The following is a 23,202-nucleotide window of genomic DNA, read 5'->3' as shown; positions in this document are numbered from 1 at the left end:
TCAGAGATTTTTTTTATTAATCACCTCTTCTTAAAAATAACCTGTTGATCCAGGGTTTCCACATAATGGTTCTTAGATTTCATTAGTCAGACTTAATTGGATGGGGCCCATGCTCACCTAATAGGCAGAATTTGCCTTTAATTGACTGCAATGTGGGAGTTGCTGCAGGGGACCTTAAGGCAGCAGCACAGCACTGCGGTGTGCCTGAGGATCACATGCTCTCTGCTGCTGGGGGCCTGCAGCTCTTGAGGGGAGGAGGGCAGCACATCTTCACATGTGGTTCTTGAGTTCTGCACAGCTGTGGTTTACAGCTCCTGTTTCATAAACAAGTAACTGACTTCTTGATGACCTTTTCCATAACCTTTTAGTGATGGGGTTCGCTGTCACAAGTGTTCCTTCAAGTACCAGTGTGTCTCCCTGATTATTCTGTAATGTTAGTTTGTCTTCTAGCATGATTAGACACCCCCCTTATGTCAAGGAGAGCACAGGCTCTTTGTGTTGTATAGATTTAGGAAGATTTTCACTGGGTGTTACATACAGTAGCATGGGTTTTCACATAAAACCACTTTTCTTGGGAAACATAATACCCTTGTTCTCTGAGGTCTGGATTCAGCTATCTATTTAAATGTGGGGAGACAAAGCCTCACTTGCATCTAATCTTTACAGTCTGGGGATCATGAAGATACAGGTGCTGTTACCTGTGGGAAGCCCAGGAGTTCCTAAGAGAGCATGCACTTTGAAGGAACAAAGAAATTCTTCTGTCTTTAAATTTTGTTCCTCCCATTTTGTTCTCAGAGTGGCATACAGACACATAATGACTCAGTTCCCTGCAGTGCTGTTCTCTCTCTCAGTTCACTCTCTAGAGAAGCACACTTCCCCGTGGACAAAAGTAGAGATCCTCTCACACTTTTTGGAGAAATAGCCTATGGGTCTGACCATGTGTTTTCCATTTCCAAGAGACAGACACACTGCTCATGTAGCAACGTGGTGTAGTGAATCAAGACACTTGATTTTCTTGCTTTAGAGCTGGGAGAAGTGACAATTGCTGTAGAACTACTAGATATTCCCAGTATAAATCAGTTAAGTTTGCATGCAGAGTGAAAACATGAAGAGATCAGAGTGAGTTGAGTATGTCTTGATTTTCCAAGGAAAGATTTTACAGAAACAAGTTGCCTTCCTTGATAGTCAATGGTCACTCACTGCTTAGAGCCTCTTGAAGGATTGATTGAGATGTACTGGCAATCACTTCCAATGAAATGTGTTAGCTGGAGACTAGTCAAACAAATCAGAGCGGAGACATTTGGCCCTGGGAACAGAGCTGCAAGTTTTTCTGAGCTGCTGTTAATCAAGACACAATCTTCCTGAATACATCAATCTGGCCATTCCAACCTCAGCCGTTGCTTTTCCTTCAGACTAGGGAATTCTTACTAATTGAATTTGGAAGTATCCAAAGTTTTTCAGGTTATGCCTGTTCTTGCCTGTCTCCTGCAAGGAGCAGGAGATAATTTAGATTCTTGTGAGGCCAATTCATGGTGGTGCAACCTGACTTGTGACTCTGGCCCTGAAGAGATGCATGTCAGAGCTTCTGAGATGTTCTGAGGGCTGGCAGTTCAGAAAATCAAACCTATCTCTCTTAGACAGTGGTAAAACCACAGCAGAGTCTCTAGCAGCAGTTACAGCACACCTGCCTCTTAGCTCTGTGAAAAAAATTGTACTTCAGCTGCAAGGCTTGAAAGGATAATTCCAACCCTCAATGAAAAAAATGTTAAAATTCAAGTTGTGAAGGTGTATGCTAAAAAATATAGCCCTGCAAATGAAACACAACAGATCAGAATATATTTATTTACAAGAACAATTTGATTTTTAATACATTGACTTTTTTTTATGTGTTCAAGATGAAATATGTGGGTTTTGATATAACATCTCTACTCCAATGAGAAGGCATGGAAAAGGCAGAACTATTTCTAAATATTCCTTTGTTCTTGCTGCAGATCATGCCTTCAGTGGTAATAGGGCAGATTCCCGCTGGCACTGGAGGACAGGAGAGCAGGATTTACCTCTCTGAAAAGATACTTCTTCCATATAGAAGAAATTTTTTATAGTTCTGTGTTTTCAAATGGTGTGAACCAGCAGTTCTTCTTCACAGTGTGTTTTCATTCAAAGAACATCATAGCAGAAAACCTTGGGACGGCAAGGTTGCAGATGTCTTGCTGGATGAATGAAGTGCAACAGCCTGGTGCCAAGTGCCAGGAGCGCTCAGCCCCTTGCGGGGAGGTTCCCTCACAAGCCAGAATGGCTTTGGCTGTATTGCAGCACCACAGCTGGGTCAGAACTTTGTGTGCTGATGAAGAGACTGACAGAGTTCCCATATGCCTTAGACATGGGAAAACCCTGCTGTGCAACTGCTCTGTTAACACATTTTTGTGGTGTTCTTTTATATACAGCAGCAAATCTGACTTTTGCTTTCTGGTTTTTATATCCCTTTTCCCCATGGCTTTTCCCAACAGCCCCTCTCCACTGGTTGCTGTAGTCCCAGCACTGGAGAACCCCCCAGGAAGGCTGAGTGAAAGGGCAGTGCATGAAATGCCATGGGTGTATTTCTTTCAAGAACCCTTATGCTTAAGGAAGAGGGGCTGATTGTACCCAGCCTGACACAAGGGACTCTTGGAAGGGGAATGTTGCGTCAGCCCAGTGCCATCTGAAAAGCCTCTCTGAAAAGGCCACAGAGAGCAGCGGTGCTGGGGAGAGCCCAGGCCTCTGATGCCTTGGTCTGCTGGAGGTGTGGCATGGCTGACACCTGTGCAGGCTGTCCTGCAGAGCTGTCACCACACATCCCCAGGAGCGCTGGTGGAGAGCGACCCTCACGAGTGTGTGTCACTGCTGTGTTACAAGAGCTGTGGCTGAGCAGTGGGGAGGGGAGCAGGACCTGTCCCCCCAGAGACAGGTGGAGCTCGTGGCACAGAAGATGGCCAAGGATTGCTGTGGTGCACGGACTGGAAGTAGAATGTATGTGGGCAAAAGCCATGAAAAGATTTTTTTCCAGAGGCCCCCAGAGGATGAGTTTGTTGCAAGGCAGGAGGCCATGAAAAGTGGAGAAGTGTTGTAGTAGTCAGGATGCATGGAGGATGAGGGAGAGCTTATGCCTAATGTGTCACGTCATGCTTTCTCTTGCTGCAGAAACTACCTTGTTCAAGCTTGTGGTTTTAACTAGTTTTAACAAAACCAGTGCTTAAGTGTTATGGGAGTGCCTTTGGGCTTCCCTTCTGGGGAGGATCTTGGCACAGTCCCATCTCTGAGGGGTACCTGGGCTGGGGTTACTCCCTTTTAAGCACAGACACAGTATGCAGAAACGCTCCCACCTGACATTCAGACCCCTGCCCTGCACCTTGGGCAGGAGAATGAGACTCAAACAAAGCGGATTCAAATCCCATCAGCATCCTAACAAGCAGGTGAATAGTTGAATCCTCTTGGACTATCTCCCCAGCCAAATGAGCATATAAACAGAGAGATGTTTCACCAAAGGTAAGATGGAGATGGGGCTCCTGCACCACTTCATCCCCATGCAGGACAGCTAAAGACCCCCTCCAGACACAGGAGAGATTAGCACTCATTCTCCTGTTTCTGCAGATGGCTGTGTTAATCCATTGACCTTCCATGGTCAAGCTTTAAAAGAAAATGGCAACAGCTAGTGTGTTGGCAAAGAGCCTCATGTCATTAATGTAAGTTAGGCTGGCTTTTAAAATACTTGTGGGATGGAAATCTGTGAAAGGTAATAGACACTATGCAGGGGAGACACATGGTGCCCTGGCAGGGCACATCCAGTTAAAAAGGAAAATTAAAAAGAGTGCTATTTAAAACTTAAAGACAGCTTACTGAACATCACCCAGGTGCACACAAATTAAGGAAATCCTAAAGTACTTCTAAGTTTGGACCTGGTCCACCCATGAACACTCCTGGAGTTTACCTGGGTTTATAAGCAGTGGAAGAGTAATCTGCAATCCTCATTTTGAATTTTGAAGTAATACAAGCTATTTTACTGGCCCCATAAAACTTGGCACTAGTGTCTGGACAGATCTGTAACATGATCTGACCTTGCTTGAAAAGGTGCTGCTAGAAATTCCTGCTTTGCCTCCAGCTTTTGGTTAACAGAGATACAGCTGTCTTAATTTCTCAACACTTAACAAGATGCTTGCTTACAAGTGCAGCCAGCCTAACCAAAACAGGCAGTCATTCCCTCACTCTGGAACTCATCTGCCCTGTGCATGAAATGTGCACAACTGACTTTGCCATTCCTACATAAGTGTGAGGATTTGCAAACCCACAGGCTCCCACAGCTGCCTGCAGTGCTCAAACTTTGCCCCCTCCCCTGGGATGCAGGACAGAAGCAGCTTGATGTAATTGTTCCACAGGGCCACTGGGTCATGGGAAGCAGTGCCACAGGAGACAGGCTGTGCTCCTGGGCCTCCCTTGGGGTCCCACAGCCTCCAGAAGCTGGGCAGTCTCCAGGGGATGGACTGGGTCTGGCTGCCCAGTGAGGGGTGTCTGGGGGCTCGCTCCAGCCAGAGGCACCCCTGTGAGGGAGGATGCTCTTGCTCCATGGCTTGCATTGATAAATGCCCTAAATGTACCATAACAGGAGAGTACTGCATGGTGATGGGGGAACAGAACTGCAACCAGAGCTCTTCCCAATTCCACAGGCACCTGTCTCCATCTTTAGACTCCCAAGTACTTGTGCAGTCTGGCTGGCACCTCTGATTCTACATCTGCTCGCTACTGAATTTTCCTTCCTTTACCTGCACGCTTCCAGCGGTGTCACTGCTGAAGGAGGCACCTGGAGGAACAAACAGCGCCTGTCAGTGGCTGCTGGCTCACGGTGGGCTCCAACCGAGCAGGAGGCAGGGCTGTGGCTTCACAAAGCACCGCCACATCCCCTTGCTGCAGGCAGTTCCCCAGGAAGATGTGCTGGCCTGTCAGCTATTTCTATGAGTGTTTGTGCCAGAGCAGTGGCCATGAGCTCCTGGCACACATGCCAGGATCAGCAGCCTCACTGCTGCTAGGGCAGGAGGACCCTGACCCTGAGACAGGCTCAGCTGGCCAGAGCATGGTACTGATAACACAGAGCCTGTGGCTTCAGTCCCTGTATGGGATATTTGCTTGAGAGTGGAACTCGATGATCCTTATGGGTTCCCTCCAACTCAGAATATTCTGTGAATCTGTGAACCCTGGTCCCCCCTTCTTGCAGTTTTTGGCCCCCACCACATCCCTGGAGCAGCAAGGACAGGAGAGAGATGGGCTTTGCTCCTCAGTAAGGAAGAGGGACTGGGAGAAAAAGTTGGATTTGGAGAGAAAGGGCAGGAATAGATGACTGGGAGCTGGAGGTGATGTGAAAGGGTTTGCTGATGATGATCTGCAGGGGGAAACAATCTTTAGACAGAAGGTTTTGGCACTTCAGCTGCACATGAGTTTCTCCTCGCTGAGGTTACCACTTCTCTCAGGGTTTTGCACATTCACCCTCTAATCTGCCACATTGACCACAAATCCCACCAGAGATGGGCAAGGGGGCTGGAGCAGCTGATGTGTGGACCTGCCAACCTACAGGAAGGGTCAGTGTTTCTTTCCTGCTACTCTCCTCCTGCAACTCTGAAGTTTGGAAATGAATGCAGCTTCCTCTGTAAGTATGGATTTCCCCTGACACCAATAGTTTTCTAGTGTAGGGATGGTGCTGGCTCTGTGTTCACAGATCTCATTGTCAGGCAGGTGTCCCAGGAAGCTGAATACATCCAAGGCTGCCCTCCTCTGCACCCAGTTTGTCACAGCTGCAGGAACCAGCCTGGACTGGTGCCAGTGCCCTCTGTGCTGAGCTGGCTTCTCTGCCCCTTTTAGAGTGCTCAGCTGGCTAGTTCAGTAGGGGCAGAGACTGGGAGGAAATTTCCCTTGAATCACTCTAGCAGGGACCCTGTCTGATTTTAATTTTCTAGCCAGAGGCAGGGTGCCTACCTGGTAGGGTGGATTGAGCATTCCTTCCTTCGCTCCTTATTCCTGCAATATCCAAGCATCAGCTTCTTGTTCATTAGGGACAGGAATTCCACCTGTGCTCCAAGGAACCAGCCTGGACTGGTGCCAGTGCCCTCTGTGCTGAGCTGGCTTCTCTACCCCTTTTAGACTGCTCAGCTGGCTGGTTCGGTGGGAGCAGAGACTGGGAGGAAATTTCTCTTGAATCACTCTAGCAGGGACCCTGTCTGATTTTAATTTTCTAGCCAGAGGCAGGGTGCCTACCTGGTAGGGTGGATTGAGCATTCCTTCCTTCGCTCCTTATTCCTGCAATATCCAAGCATCAGCTTCCTGTTCTGTAGGGACAGAAATTCCACCTGTACTCCATTTTTTTTTTGAGATGTGAAATGCTATATCTTATTTAAGTTTAGTAGATTTAGTGAGTTTAGGTGTTTTTCTAAGAAATCCCAAATTCATCGACAAATGGAGTTTTCACCACAAAAACTGGGACTATTTTTGAAAACACAAAAAAAATGAAGTCCACCTATCTTCCCCTCAAAACTTCTTTCCCTTGCCAATGGCCAAATGCTTGATTTTGTCACACTGCAAATCTGATACCACCACCTGCCACTGGTATCACCTCTCCCTCAAATCCACTTGTGCTGAAGACTGTGACTGTTCTTGGGTAATCATGTAGCAATTTGCTGTCTTTATAGTCTTCAAAACTCTGAAAAACTCATCCACCTGCAGAGTGCATCTCTTCAAGAGGGTGTAACTAAACCTCTGGGTTTCCAACCCATCCTGGCTCTGTTTCTGCTCTCACCTTGCTCCCCATGTGCCATCCATTAAGGCTTTCTGCAGGGCTCTCTGAATGGTTTCTCCAGTTCTCATCTTCTTTCATGCCCTGACACAGAGGGAGGCCAGGGGTTTTGCACTGCTGGTGATGCTGAATGAAGCAGAAATGTACACAAGCCTGAGTGGCAGCAATGCAGGAAGCCTTGGTTTCACAGTGGCTGTGTCTGACAGCACAGCAAAGATGAGGAGTGTCACGGCACTGACCACTATGGCCAGGTCAAGCCTCATTTGGAGGCCACTTTTAGACAGTGATGAATGAGATCAAACTGGAGAGAACTATGAGTGAGTTAAAAATGAGGTAATTAATGACTGAAGATAATGATTGCATTGTTGCTCCTAGAGCCCTTAGCAAACAGTTTGAGAGACCTTCATTTCTTGAAATCCTCCATCCCACTGAAACCAAAGTAATGAAAGATGCTTCTCCTATTTTGATAAAGACCCTGGAAATATAACCATGTTGGCCAATCACCTGAATGACAGTGTGCTTCATCAGCTACTAGGTACTTAACATGGAAACCAACCAGATAAAATCCTAACTACCATCAAAGAAAAAAAAACCAACATTTGGATAAGGTCTTGTTTATGTAACTGAACACTTTGTAATTTTTTTAGAGACCACAAAGTCATTGATCAGTGATCTGTGTCTCTCTGTGTAAAAATGGTAATTAATGCCCTGTGTTAATAGAGAAATATATAAAAGAACAAGAAGATAACTCACGGTATCATTCAATCTTTTGCCTTTTGCTATCTAGCATAGTTTGCTCATACTTACATAGACTTGGAAAAGCACAAAGTACCAAGCATCTTTTACCCCATTTATGGTAATAGCAGCTGATAATGTTCAAAGTTTGGTGGGAACAGGTGATACATTTTCCATAAGTCATGAACTTTGTTGTAATTTGCCTCCAAGGACCCAGCTGGGGGTGCAGCACTGATCTCTCCAGCTCTGGTGGGCTGATTTCAATCGGTTCTCTATATCCATCAGAAAAGGGGAGAGCTTGGTTGTGTCCTGGTCTTGTGCTCCCTGAGGCTGTGTCTCAAGGCAAGGAGACTCGGCCTCAATGCCTCTCTGTGAGGAAAGGCTGAGTACTCAGCTCTGTCACTGTGACCTTCCCCAGTGTGTCCCGGTTATCTCCTGTCAACAAAAGCAAGCACCTTATCAGTCTGCTTTTAGAGACCTAGCAGTGAATGTGCAAGGGCATTTATAGAGAATATAAGTAAGAATAAAACCCTACCATTGCTCTTTAAAATGAGACTATAAAAAATTAAATTTGGGATGAAATCTTGATTTTGGTGCATTTGATTGCTGAGTTTTAAATGAAATGGCAGAAACACTTTAGGCTGTTAAAATACTTATTTGTGTACTCTATTTATTAAAAAAAGACACAGAAAAAGAATTGACTACTAGGTGGCATTGATTTAAAACAATGAGTCAACCAGTATTATAATTCAAATTATTTCTCTTCTCTCGTAAGCAAAGTGGCTCAGAGGCATTTGCTAAGACTCTTGCTTTATGCTTATGGCGCCCACACCTCCCGTCCCCATGTCCTTCTTGCTGGGGCTGAATGTGAGCCTTGTGTCAGCCTCATGTGTTTTTGGTTTCCTGTGAAGGAGGAACTGTGGGCACAAGGGTGCATTCTTGCTATTACCTTTGTTTGAGGCTGCTCTGGTCTCCAGGTACTCGCAGGAGACAGCCACCTTCCTTCTCACACAACTCTTGCTTGCAAGGCCTGAAAAGGGAAGCAAATGGGGTGCTGAAGGCTCCACTGGTTGTATAGGAATGGAAAGTCACAGACATACTCATGAACTAGATTAAAGCCAAATAAGCAGACTTTATTAGTACCACTCCTGCACAAAAAGTGCTTGAATCCAGAATTCTCGAGAGCAGAAGAGATGCAAAGAAGAATATGCTGACTTTTTTTTTGCACTACACTGAAGTAAGATCCTTAATGTGCTCAAGAAGCAATGCAGGACTAGAAGGGAGCTCTTTGCAAAGCTGCATTTCTTGTTATTACAATTTAAAAAAAAATCCCACCTTTAAGCTGATCATATTCTTTCTTGAAAGTATTCAGGATTTTCTGCTTCTTCTTGTTCCAGGCTGTCCAGAAGCCATAGTCCTCTGGCACCAGATCAGTTTCCAGCCCAGTTTCACTGTCATGCTAGAGGTGATACACTCCTGTCAGCCAGGCCAAGTCACTCCGACACTTCTAGATAATGTCCAACAGAAGTAATCCTATCATTTCCTAACTGGAGGAAAAGAGTGTGCTTCACAGGCAGTTTTCCTCAGTTTTTCAGAACAAAAAGTGTAAGTCAGCATTCAAACAAGTGTCAGGCTGGGTTCTGCTCCCAGTCAAGCCAAGGGATGAGCTTTGCTGGAGGTTTCAGTGGGAACTGCTGTGGTAATTAAAATGTTTAAGATGTGTGTTAGACAGCATTATTTTTGTCCTGAAAAACAGCAGCATGTTACTTTTTGCAGATAATGGGTACTTGTGCATGTGAAGAATTGCAGACATTCAGTGGCAGCCACCATGCTCATGGTGCGGGGAGACCCCCAGCTAGTCCAGCTCATGACTTCTTTGCCAGGTGTGTTAGTGGTGTTCCAAATCTAGATGAGCCAAGAGGGAGGAAAGTGAAAGATAAAGCTAAGGCAAGTCACCATATGCACATGGACAGGCTCTGGGGCTGATGTTTTAACTGCAGGGACAGCATACTGCCTCCAAAATGCTAACATTTCTTCAAAGCTCAGTGTATCTAAAGGGTTAAAGCGACAGAGAAGGTTTTCTTTTCTGCCTAAATTAGGAAAGAGAAGAAACTTCTGAGATTCCATGTTTTGTGTGTATGTCTGTGTCCTGGAAGACCTCTACCAAATAAAGACTTTACATAAACAATTGGACAAAAATAAATTTTCTCCCTGAGGTAGAAGGAGCACATTGTAAGAGGAGGTGAAGGCAGCCCCCAAGAGCCAGCAGGTGAGTTTGAAATGAGCATGTAGAAGAGAAGAACTTTAATTGCTGGTGGTGTGATAGGAGAAGGGTCTGAAGCAAGTTATGATCAGACTAGTGACTTGCTGAGTAGAAATGCAGAGAGGATGTGGCAGGGAAATACTGAAGATGCCTGCACTCTCCACACTCTCCATATTGGTTTTACTCATGCTTTGATGGCTCTGTCTGCACTGAAGGTAAGAAGAAGTCCCATGCCTCTTTGCCTTAGAGTTTTTTTCCTTTGCATCATTCTTCTTTCCATTTTCCCAATCTCTCAAATCTTGTCTGGCACTTCAGGCTTTCAAAAGAAGAAAGTGAACACCTCAAGGGAGAGCTGCAGAAGTGATGAAAGGAGAGAGCAGAAAAAAAAAAAAGCCATAAAGAAGGAAGAGGGAAATAGAAACACCCAAAGCTGTGGACATTGCAGTAATATGGTAGACAAAGGAGGCAGAAGAGTCATTTCAGTGCTGCTTATTTTGTTCCCTCTGCTTGGTCCAGTAAAACACAGGGCTGAAAGTTTGCAGCCAATGCAATGGCAGAAATACTATTTTAAGGTCTGTTTGTTTTCATATCAGCTGTCAAAGAGTTGATTCAGCAGCCCAGGCCTTTGCCTAGCCCCAGGAGGACATCTCTGGCTTCTACAGCCATCAGTTTGTGTAGCTATCCAAGAGCAGAAAAGACCAGGGCAGATGCGCAAAAAAGAAATGCTTCCCCTCCTTTCCCCAGAAGTGTTTCCGAATCCTCATCTGAGCTTGGCTTTGGTATATGAGAAAGAAATCACCCTGGAAGAAAGGGGCCACCTGTGCCTATTCCAGAGAATTCTGACTCTTAGGCAATACTTTCTATGGAAATAAAGACTTTGAAGTGCACAAACACATAATTTGCCTCGTGGTGCTACAACAACCACGTCCAAGAGCGATACCAGCCTGTGACATAATGGTGTATTTGAGATGTGTGAGGAACAAACGAGGATATGAGTATTGCCAGTCACAGATCATGCCAGTTACTGCAGTGGGGAAGTGCTCTTGGCTGTGAATTAGGGCAGAGACTGTATCTCCTCTTGCATTAACATAAAGCCTGTTCTTGGAAGCCAGAAGGGATAATTAGCCTTAATCAATCACATGTTTCCCGCCATGGAAGTCTGTTTCACCACTGACACAAGGAGATGAGCGCTTGAAAAGCCTGGCCTTGTTTTGTCTGGCACAATGTTCCTTCAGGAATCAGGCACCTACAGTTTAATGATCACCCCGAGAAAGATTTACATTTGCAATTATGGAACAGGCAGCACCACCCCTCAGCTGTTTCTTCCCAGCTGATGAAAATGTGAAGACTGAAGAATTTAAGCCTTGTTTGAATAAAGTGCCTGAACACAAGCTAGAATTTAGGTGGCATTTAAGACATGTCCTCATGCCATCCTGACTTGAGCTTGCCCTTCAGAAGAGTTTGTGGTTTATGTACCATACAAAGCCTTCGTATTCAGAGCCTGCACCCTGATCCCATCCTGAGGTGCAGATAGCCACTTGCTTGAGTAGCTGAGAGCATGCAAGAAATCCTTGTAAAACTAGTTAGCTGGGATCAGGCAGCACCTGGGGCTCATTCCCTGGTTTTGGGCTCACATATTCTGTAGTGTAGTTTAGCTCTGCCAAAACAGAATTAGTAGATACTCACTGAGACTATCACAGGTGATAGCAACGAAAACCACCCCATGTTTACAGATTCTGGCTAGCATCTATTAATATTGCCTCCTCTGTCCCAGCAGAGTCCTCAAACCAACAGCCATGGTGCAAGAGACACGGACTCCAGTGACTCATCTGCCACGTGAGGGGTGAGCCCCACTGCTGTGCCATCCTGATGTGGTGCTGCATGAGGCTCTGCTTCAGGACTCTGTCACTGGAGCTACCTTCCAGCTCTGAACGCTGGCACTCCATCTCAGTGCAGTGTCAAAAGACAGCTCTGATTTTGGTCTTCAGCCATCACAGTGTCTCCAAAACTTTCCAGTGAGAAAAAGAGATAGAGATTATCAGGTTATTTTACAAATCTCTTAATCTGCTTTTTTCCTCTGACTCATATGGCTTATACACAACCAACTGTATTCTAGTCTCTTGCTGATTCTTCCTTCCCCCATCTCTGTCCCTCAGAAAAATACCCCAGTGCCAGATACACCAAGCCTTTCTTCAGCTGGGAGAGTACTAAGTTTAATTTTGGCAAGATATGTGTATAAATATTATGCATATAATAGGCTACACAGTCATCTGGGTGATTGGTACACGTGGGCTGATGAGGAGGAGCTCTGTAGCTCTGTGACTGACACCTCTCTATCTCCTTCCACCGACCCATAGTTGGAGGAAGACTGGGAAATAGCTTTGCTGAGAGTATGTCTCAGATTAGAGTCTGATCTCTTTGTACCACAGCAGAACAATCCACGTAACAAGGTAGTTGCAGAAAACTTATTAAGTGTATTTAAGTGTGCCCTGAGTCATGCTTGTAAACTGTGCTCGTCCCTGAACCTCCCTGAAAATGTGTATTCGTCAGAGGGAATGTGGCTGCACGTAAACCACAACAAGGCATTAAGAGATTAAGCCAGGATCAGAGAGAGGAGAAAGAAGGAAGAAGAAAAAAGATACTGAGAAAGAGAAACAGGATAGATGATACAGAGCTCCCAGCCTTCAGTCTTTTGCCTGTAGGTGCCTTGTGAGCAGTGACAGTGCAGCAACAGTGCTTTGTTGCCAGAGCTACGTCCGTGGGACTGTGTTGGCCTGGGGGCTGATGGTAACCTGAACATTTCTACTCTGCACAGCTCTATCAGGCCCACTCCATCCCCTTGTGCACTTATGGGTGCTCAAGCAGACACAACTACCCACCTGGGACATGCCCTGGAGCCCTACCTGCATCTGCCTCCACTTCCATCAGCAGCACTTATTGCATGGACAAGAGCCACACAGATATGCTGGTGTGCTGCTCACAGGGCAAGGAAAATCATGGGTCCTTGTCATCAAAAGATAAAGGCAAAGTATGACCAGGAATAAAAAATGTAGTCCTGGGAAATGTGTTCGGTGGGAAATAAAGGCAGTGGTACTCCCTGGAACACCTAAATTCAAGGTAAATATTTTCTATTAAATAAAGACTGAAACTTCAGTTGACTCTGAACATATTTTAGTTGTTAAAGTCCCTGTTAAGGAGGGGGAGAAAGCAGTGGTGTCTTTAACCCCTCCAGCTCAGAGGAAGAAGGAAACTTATGTTTTAATCCAGGAAGAAGTGGAATGCCTTCAGGTTCTTTATCTCCAGCTGCAGTTGGGTTGGTTGTTGTCCACGACACAGCTAATGTAGTGTTATCTCAACTCTGCCCCCCAGGCCAACACAGGGCAAATACTTTGTTACCAAATCAAACTATGAATAGAATAGGACAAGTCAATGCTGTTTCTGAAAGCAAACTGACGGCACAACCAATATAGGTGTTTATGCTGGAGCTTTGGCAGGATGTACTACTACATCACTGTAAGAGACAGAAATCCTGAACTTGCAGTCCTCAAGGGCAGCCTGTTTTCATGCGTAGGGCCTGAATTATAACCTGGCTTAATGACATGGATTTCCATGTGATGACTACCACAGCTTAGCATCCAGTCCCATTTCTGTCGAAGGTATAAAGGTGAAAGTTGAAAAAGGTGCAAATATGTAAATAAAAAGCCAAGACCCCTTGTTTTTCCTGTAATAGAATCAAACTAATTTCTTATTGATCTTGTGAGGTTGAAGCAGTTGGTGAATTCCTTGTATTTTTAGTATTTATATTACTGTATTAGATAAGTGTCTCACAGATTTGAAGTTGGCCTCCCAGTGCTCCCATGCTACTCCCATTTTGCAGAGGAGGGATTTTGATGATGTTGAGGCAGCCTGAAACAGAGTAATCCCAGGCCTCATGATTTCTACCCTCACAGTCATTGTCCTGTACTCTTGCTACACTTTAACAATTTCATTTTTCAGAAAATATAATGGCCTTTTTTATATTTTAGGACTCTAGATCCACTCCATGTATATATGTACACTTGATAGAAGAGACAGTTCAGTGTTTTCATTCAGTGACCTTCTGACTTCATGCAGTAAACCCACTGCATGAGCTTGTTTTGCACTTGTGCTCAAGATACATCACCTTGAAAAATAAAAATTATCTCCAAGTCTCTGTTTTGTCTTTGGAAAGAAATGGGTATTAGAGGCAATTTAGAAATAATAGAAGACCTTTACTCAAAGGAAAACATTTAGCTACTTGAGCATCTTCATTTAAAAATTCAGCATTTGGGAAAAATCCTAAAGCAGGAGGAAATATTTCCCTTCTGCAATGATATTTTGATGCACTGTGCTCTGGTTCTTCTCTATTAGTCATGCTCCCAGCTGGAGACCGAGAGAAAAGAAGATTGTAATGCAAAGTCATATTCCATGGTGCACTGTGGGAGGTTCTGTTCAAAAAGGAGAAATGAGACATGAGAAAACTGGGCTACAGTTTACCTGCAAAACCACAATGTGATATACACACACACCCATCACAACACTGAAATTTTGATTTTTTTAAATACTGAATTAATTCATCAACCTTTAGACCACTTTTACAGTTTTGATGGAAATTCCTTCTTTAAACCCCACCAACACATAGTAATACGCACCTCATTCAGGCACATCATTATAAAGCTTTTGTTGTTTACTGCTTATTATCTAACTACAGTCATACACAGTAGTTCTATTTTCAGCATTTCATTAGATGACTTGCAAAGATGTGGCCCTAAGGAGTCGCAGACCTATCCTGGCTGGTTCTAAGAGTGTCCAGAAAGGGCTGTTAACAATTCCTGTGTCATCTATGTAATTTTTCTTAAACTCCTGGTGTCTCCATACACCAGTTATCATCCTTTTAAACAATTTTCCAGTACAAGGAAACCTCAGCAGTATAGCTATTTCTCTTGTGCAGAGGACAGGGAGACAGGTGAGCCACCAGACTTCTGGTGAAAAATCCTGAGTGTTCAGTGAACTGACCACAGGGACACAGGTTTCACAGTACCGTGCATCAAGCATCTTACTTAACCACCTATTCCTGCAGTACAGAGAGCAAATAAAGAATAATGGCTAATTCCTGTGATAGGTTGGAAATGCATGCAAATGATAAATATGTGATACAGATTAAAAGACAAAAGACAGATTAGTACATTCAAGATTAAAGATTATTTCAGGGTAATCTTTCTTACGAGGGCAGGCACTTGACAGACATAACTTAGTCTGACAAGCAACACTGTTTCAAGAAGAATTTGGACATACCTTGCTGGGAACATCCAGAAAAAACATGGGTTGAAAGAGAGAGCACCATGGTATCAGACCCTTCTTTCATTACCTTGATCAACAATACAAATGTCTTACTCTATATGCACTACTGGTTAATTGGCATTCAGAGCTTTCCTTCCAACATTTTATGATGGGAAGCTCTGACTCATCTCTATCATGCCTCAGTCACATTTTCTAATGTGTAACTTCTGCTTTGCACAACTAAAGCTAAAGTGGTTTAAACCGCCTATACTAATCATATACGCCAGGTTATTAGTGCCATTCTTACCCTATTGTCTCCCCAGTGGTGTCCTGCATTGTTTCACATATACAAAATGAAAATGTAGAGAGAAAACGCTGTTCCCTGTATTGTCTTACACTGCATAGCAGTGGTGGCCCTCACGCTTGGTTGCTGTTGGGGCTGCCAGCAGACAGGTGAGGTGCATCTTCTGTTTTGATGTGTGATGCGCCTGGGTTTGGTGCAAGCATTTGTGCCATCAGTGACCAGAACAAGAGGGAAATAAGACTGAGAATGATTTTAGCAAAGGTAGATTTCCACTGGGGATGGACTCCACTGTCTTCAAGGTAAGAACAACCACCTGCTATTCATGTTATGGCTGAAGGGAGGTCTGCAGACAGCTGGAGAGCCTCTGAAACGCAAGGGTATAGGGGATAAAGATGGGCATTAGGAAACCTTTATAAAAAATAATAACCTTGTCATTTTGTATTCATTTTCCCCAGCTCACAGCAACACTAAGAGCACCTCACTTCCTGATGATATTCTCTCTGATTTGGGAAACTCCCTGCAATTTACTTTGGCTCACCAGCTGTGATGTGACACAGAGGCATGAGCTCAGATCCAGAACAGCACGTGTGCTGCCACCCAGGTGGGTAAACACGGACATGTGCTATTGTGTGAATGGGTCTGTACAGCTTCTGTAGCCAAATTGGCCGATTTCCCCAATGGGAAAATGGAAAATGGACCCATTTCCTCTGGTTGTGGGGAGTGGAGCCAGCTGTGTCCCCCCAAAATTCAGCAGACACGTTGGTGAGCAGCACACACCCTGCCCCGTGGCTGCCGAGCTGGAGCTCTGCTCCGGCTGCTGCTGGCATCACCCCTGAGTGCTGAGCCCTGGCTTGCCACCCAGAGCTGTGCAGGTCAGAAAAAAGAAGGTGTGGCTCTAGTCAGGAGCAGGAACATCTCCAAATCCTCCCTTGCTCATGAGATAGTCAGTCCATAAAGTTAACACGTAAACAAGTCCTCTAACCTTCCACCAGCCTGGGCAACACCACCAGAGTAATGGGCCAGACACCTCACTTTGCTTCCAGAGATCTGCACACCAGCTTGGGGCTCACCTGGCCCTATATTTTTTTCTGCTATTAATTACCCTTTTCTCATCAGCATTTTCAGAGCAGAACCTAAAATTCATGAATCATTCAAAAATATCTCTGACAAAGAATAGACAAGTAATCTGAAAACAGCCTTGCCAAACTATTTTAGGAGCCTGTATGGTCCCACCACCAACTATAAACTGCCCCATCTCTCACTATATGCTTTATTCTTTCCTCAGGTAAGGTTCTTCCCTGTTTCCCACAGTACACTTGGATTTCAGGCCCTAAATCCATTTTCATAAACATAACGTGGTGAATCTTAACCACCCACAAAATAATATGATTAATTCACCTCTACCAACTTTAGCTGTCAAAATTTCTCAGTAGGGTTACAGGATTAAGCAGGAATCCTTGATTTCGAGCCTGCTATTCCATACTGTTCTCATGAAAACACAATTCTGTGATTGCCACTAATAGGATTTTGCAACTGGCCTTACAGCAACTGAGCAGCCACCAAGGAGTCTTCAGCCTTACACCAATTTCTGGACTCAGTCATCTTTGTCCTGTGTTTTCTAGAACTTAAACTCCTACCATAACCTTACTTTTAGCTATTAATAGATGACCCGTGTTGGCTTCAAAGCTTGCTGGTGACATGTATTTTCCCCTTGTTTTGCAGAAAGCAACACTCAAGCCAGCTTTCATGCCTGTGGCCTATCAAACACAATCCATCAGTTACCACCCTATAGGGAACTGGTATATGCTAGGATCATGGCTGGTATGACTAGGATAAAAGATGTCCAGCAAGTTCTGTGGTGAATTTTGGGTTAGGATAACCTTAATTCTTAAGTTTGCCCCACAACGAACTCCTACTTTAATGGCACTCTCACATCACCTACTGAGGAGTATCCATAAGTCATCATGATTCTTCCAGTCTCTGTGAGACTTAAGGGGTCCTAAAACTCTTAGGATCCAGGCATTTTGTAGAGTCACAGAATGGTTTGTGTCGGAAGGGACTTTAAAGATCATCCAGTTCCCATCTCCCTGCCATGGGGAGGGACACCTTCCAGTAGATCAGGTTGCTCAGAGCCCTGGCCAACCTAGTCTGGAACACTTCCAGGCATGGGGCATCCACAGCTTCTCTGGGAAAGTCATTCCAGTGCCTCACCACCCTCACAGTAAAGAATGTTGTCCTAATATCTGATGTAAACCCACTCTCTTTCAGTTCAAAGCCATTTCCCTTTGTCCTATCATTACATGCCCTCGTAAAAAGTCTCTCTCCAGCTTGCTTTCAGTGTGTCCCATAGTTCTCTGTTTGCACCCTAAAGCCCCCTGTTTAGTTTTTGGCCCTCTTACAACCCCTGTTTCTCAGTGTGTCCTTCAGCTCTCTGTTAGTGGTTTGCACCCAGATCTTCAGTGTTCTACACTCTGAAATATAATCCTAACTCCTAACCTTTGTTAGAGCTGAATAATTAAGGAATGAATTTCAGCTGGAAAGTGGTAATGACTGAATGACCATCAAGAAAAACTGCACTTCCTGAAAGTGCTGCAAAGCTCATCCCTGAGGGGTTTTGGTTATGGCTCATGTAAGTATAAAGTGGGAGATCTGACTCCTGGGTACCCAGTGGCTTTTTTTATACACTGGCACCTGTACCAACTACATAAACCCCTCTAATCTGGTTAATAAATCCTAGGTTGTTGGGTTGTGTTTAATGAATGAATTGGAAGTTCTTTACAGGTTGCCTTCTGCTTCCAGGAATTGGAGATGGGAGAACATGAAATTATTCAAAGACTCTAAGAAAAATGATAAAGCTTCCTACATACAGTATACTTTCAAATGTTAGTCGATTCAGTTTACATCCACTGCATCTGTCCCACCAAGTTAGTGTCAGAGAGAAAGATTTTAGGATAAATTAGCATTCATGTGACATCTTGCTGTATATTCAGTTTAGATCAAAATTACAAGAGTTTCCATACTGTCCAGCATGTCTTTACTGTCAGTACTAATTTCTAGTCCCAAAATCAGATCAAGTTCCACATTGTGCTACTGTAGCCCCCTTGTCATGTCTGAATACTTAAACTGATTCAGAAATAGTTGCTCCAACTCTGGGCAGCATCTGATCTAAAGACTGCTATTTGACTTTCCTCTTACTCTCAAAATCACCAAGGATAAGGTGTATTTGTGACCCATTCTCCCAAGACCAGGTTTCACTCTGGTGCCCTGGCTGTGTGGATGGTGACTGATGGTGCTGCAGGGATCAGTCATGAGGGAGGTGCTGTGTGCCTGAGGGAGGTCTCACAAACCACCTGCCTCTTGGAGACTGGGAAGCTTTTCCAACTTTGGACTGCAGTGGGCTGCAAACACAAGTACCTGGTCAATCTCGACATGTTAACATATTCCTGTAATGACTCTCTCATTACTTGTATGCATATTTCCTTTTTGGAGAAAGGAGCAGGTTCTTTCCTTTTTCAGAGGTAGCTTGAAATTTTTGGTACCATAGGTGTTGAATGCAACGTAGGTTGCAACTTAAGCCAACAAAACCAGTTAGAAGTTGTTTTATTTCACTCTGTTCCCTTCCTAACTTTATTCTGACCCTCCCTTTGGGGTCATTTATTTCTCACATTAGTTAGTTGCTCTTCCCATTTGGGGATTTGGTAGTTTAAGTGAAACATTTAAAGGAGAAGACCAAGCAAACTTTCTCCTTATTTGGCTAAGAATGTTTGTTCTGTTAATATCTGAATGTAAAAACAACCTAATACTTGGGGCAAAACCAGGGGGTATCCTCAGGAGACTGTTCAAGCTCCTAGTTTTGTTTGAACTTTTCAGGGGAGACTGTTTAAATGTCATTAAAAGATTTTTGTGTTTGGTTGGGTTTTTTTAGAATAATCTCAAGATATAGATTTTACCTAGAGGAATGGATGTATGAGACTAACATAATGATGGGCTATATTCTTTGCTCTGTGATCCTTTCCTTTCCTTTCCTTTCCTTTCCTTTCCTTTCCTTTCCTTTCCTTTCCTTTCCTTTCCTTTCCTTTCCTTTTTTTCACTTTCTCTTTTTCCTTCTCACTTTCTTGTTTTCTCGTATCAAAAAATATGAAACAAATTTGCGAATTGACTTTTTTTTTAGATGGCATGTGATGGCACAGTTCTAAATTGAGATTTTTTTCTTTGGATCTTAACATCCCCAAATAGATTTTCTACTCCCTTCATGTTTGTTTGTTTAAACTAGGTCTCTTGGTATTGTAGCAGCTCAGGACAAATTTCCATATACTGCCCTTCAGTTCCCACAAGAGTTAAATCCCAGGCTTTCAGCTAGATGAGTTGCCAGCTACTGAGTGATGCCATTTGAAGCTCAGCCTCAGATGATGAGCCTGGGACCCTTTATTTGGCATGCCTCAGACTTTTGGAGCAATGGGAGGATTGCACACTTCTTTTTGAGTCATGGTCAGAGTTACTATTTGCTCCCCCTCTTACCAAAGGCAAATGGTTGGAGAAGGTGAACTTCAGCTTCTTCAAGGAAGTTCTTCAACAGCCTCAGGGAAATCTGGACAAACCATGGATGTATCTGGAAGAAGAGGATTCTTTCCATCCTCATCTCTGAATGCTGTCATGTGGGAATGACCTTAGTAAGTCGAGAACTTTTTCCTCTTTGTTTTACTCTCCAGAGAGAAAACTCCTTTCCTACAGTAATAGAAATCAAGAACTTCCTTGGATATTTCCATACTCTGTCGCTTTTTCATACCCGAGTATTTTATTTCTCTTTTCCCTTTCCTATTTGTTTTAACTCTTGCAGAAGATAGCTTCTCCTCTCCTTTTTTTCTGTGAACCTTTACTGTACTTCCAGCAGCACACTGTTTGAGCACCTTTCCTCTGCAGTTTTTGCAGAGCACTGCTTTTGGGAGGCTTGCCACTCATTCTGGTCACTGCATTTACTTGTTGAATTCACTCTCCCCTACCACTTCTCCAGCTATGTTGCCTTCAACTGTCTCAGGTGGTTGTATGGTCAGCATACAGATGGGATCACCATTAATGTTTCTGCACAGGTTTAAATGCCAACAAGGCCTCAGGCTTCCCAGGTTGTTTACAGAATGCTCATTCTTAGACTGTGATATCCTTTTCCAAAGGAGCTGTTTTAATACCAGGAAATGCAAGGCTCATGAGAGAAAAACTATGACTGGGGTGAATGGCTTTCTTTAAATAATGACTGCTCCAGTAAAACTTCTTGACCTTGCATTTGATGTTCTTAACTACTTGACGGTCTGGGTAAATTCTCATTATGTTACGTTAATGAACAAGGTAACTTATATGGATGAACCAAGTCAGCTAGGTAAGCTTATTGTCAACAGTTAGTCCCTGTTAACATCAGTAAATCCAAAAGTGTCCTGAATGTGACTGTGTATCATCACAGGGCAGCTGGGAAGTTAACAGAGCATGGGGTATGAAATATTTGTATGAAAATCAGCAGAAGCCAGTGCTACCAACGCTTTGTTATGAGATAAAAGGAGACATACAAAAGGAGAGGTTACCCCATAGCTCAGCAAAACAACAGTTAAAACCATTATAACAATGGCAGGGAGCCTGAACAGATTGTGGTGATGATGATGATGAACATGATGTGACAAACAGCTTCTCCTTGTTATGGGTTAGATTTATAATGTTTTCAAGACACCTACAGTCATGTTAAGTGTTCAGAGTGTGTGAACATGTTTAAATTATGTTATGCTGTGATAAATGGCACTTAAAGCAGGTAAGAAATTGCTCTCTCCAAACAGTGCCATTTTGCCTTCCCTCCACCTCTGTACTTGGAGGAAATAAAATGCTGAATAACTACAAATTATTTTTACTTAATTAAATCCCTTTCTGGAAAACATGTTGGTATCAATGTTTTTTTTTTTTTTTAAACCAAAAAGCCTATGAGCCAAGTTCACTTGAAATGCATGAGTTTAACTTAAAATTAATGCCATTAACTTCAATAGGAACTAAAGAGACCTTTCTGGGAACAATCTAGGGCTCTAACAAGAGCTACCAATGCCATTTGTCAGGACTATACAATGAAATTGTGCAATGTGATGGGGACATTGCTTGTCCAAGAGCTCTTTAAGAGAATCTCTTTAGCTGTGGTTTAGCACTGACAGGCTGAGCCCCTTGAAGAAGGCAGCTCAGGATTTCTGCTAGTACGATGGGCTTAGTAATCTTTAACATTGCCAAGAGCAGTTCCAAATGGGTTTTAGCTAGCATCAGTATATCAAAGCTGGTGTGCCTTTTTTCAAGGCCTTCATGTATGGCCAGAAGTTGAGGGTCCACAAAACAGAAGGAAAAGGGGGAGGGGAGGAGCACACAATGCTCACAGTATATTTTTATACATATTTACAGAAGGAAGAGCTGTGCTATCCAAACTTGAGCTTTCCCCATGGATGAGTCAAACATAACGTTTCATCCCAGCGAAGGCACAGAGAACATCTCAATGCACAGAAACATTTCTACACAGGAAAGGGTCTGGGAGATTTTGACCCCACTTTGGGTAATTATGATCATCTCCTTCCTGGGTTTTTGTGAAAATGGAATTGTCCTCTGGTGCCTCTGCTTCCAGATCAAAAGAAACCCATTCACTGCGTACATCACACACTTGTCCATTGCTGATATCTCCTTACTGCTTTGTACATTTATTCTGTCAATTGAGTACATTGCTGGTTTTGGATTCGCATATGGTTTTTACTATTATGTAACCACCACACTATCTATTGTCTTCCTTCTTGGCTATAATACTGGTCTCTATCTCCTGACAGCCATCAGTATTGAGAGGTGTCTGTCTATTGTTTACCCCATCTGGTACCGCTGCCACCGGTCACAGCACCAATCGGCAATTGTGTGTGCCATTCTGTGGACTCTGTCTTTTTTCATGACAGTAGCCGAATATTTAACGTGCAAGGATGATTCAACCAAGGAACAATTCGACGATGGCAACCATTGCCAAGCACTGCTCATCTTCACATGGATCCTGACTTTCATGATCTTCATTCCTCTAATGATTCTGTCCAGCCTGATCTTGGTTATCAGGATTCGCCGTAACTCCCTGCGACCTCATTCGTCAAAGCTCTACATCATCATTGTGGCCACAGTCATTGTCTTCCTCATCTTTGCCATGCCTATGAGGCTGTTGTATCTTCTGAATTACCACCACTGGTCATCTTTGCTCAGCCAGCAGAACCACGTCACCATTGTTCTCTCCACCGTTAACAGCAGCATCAATCCCCTGGTTTACTTCTTTGTAGGAAGCAGCAAGAAGAAGAGGTTCAAGGAGAGCCTCAAAGTGGTTCTTAGCAGAGCTCTCACTGATGGCTTGCGGCCAAGAAGCCAGGAAGTTGGCATGAGTTTGGATATAGCCGAAACAATTTTCTAAAGCTTAGGGGGGAAACTCTAGGGACAAATAATTGGATGTGGAACATTTAATAAAGCACTGCAAAACTAAAAGTATTTTTCATAGGATGTAAAAAGCAAAGGTGAAATGGCATGGTTAATCTTTAATGGTTGAGCAATGGAAAAACATGGACTAGAATAAAGATAACTTTTATTTGTTTTTGTTTTTTTTTCAAATTTGTATTTTCTTAATTATTCAAAAACATGCTACATCTTGATGTGACTATACCAATCAAAGATATCACAGTGAAAAACAGATAGGCCAACAGAGAATATAAAAAAAGGACACAGAAATGTGTTATAAATAGTGTGACATTTATAAAAGCACCG

At 43.7% G+C, this 23,202-nt stretch overlaps 1 protein-coding gene across 1 annotated transcript; it reads left to right on the top strand.

Moving 5' to 3' along the window:
- The first annotated feature begins 21,865 nt into the window (after positions 1–21,865).
- On the top strand, positions 21,866–22,956 carry MAS1 (MAS1 proto-oncogene, G protein-coupled receptor). The gene has a single exon (XM_041470082.1). The coding sequence runs from the start codon at positions 21,866–21,868 to the stop codon at positions 22,853–22,855; it is 990 nt and encodes a 329-aa protein (XP_041326016.1). The 3' UTR covers positions 22,856–22,956.
- Positions 22,957–23,202: the final 246 nt, after the last annotated feature.

The sequence above is a fragment of the Pyrgilauda ruficollis genome, unplaced genomic scaffold (assembly GCF_017590135.1).
Source record: "Pyrgilauda ruficollis isolate IOZ18807 unplaced genomic scaffold, ASM1759013v1 scaffold24, whole genome shotgun sequence".
Lineage (NCBI taxonomy): Eukaryota > Metazoa > Chordata > Aves > Passeriformes > Passeridae > Pyrgilauda > Pyrgilauda ruficollis.
This window is presented reverse-complemented; position numbering and strand designations above follow the sequence as displayed.

Excerpts from the sequence above, each read along its gene's own strand:
- MAS1 (XM_041470082.1), top strand. The coding sequence starts at position 21,866 with ATGGATGAGTCAAACATAACGTTTCATCCCAGCGAAGGCACAGAGAAC.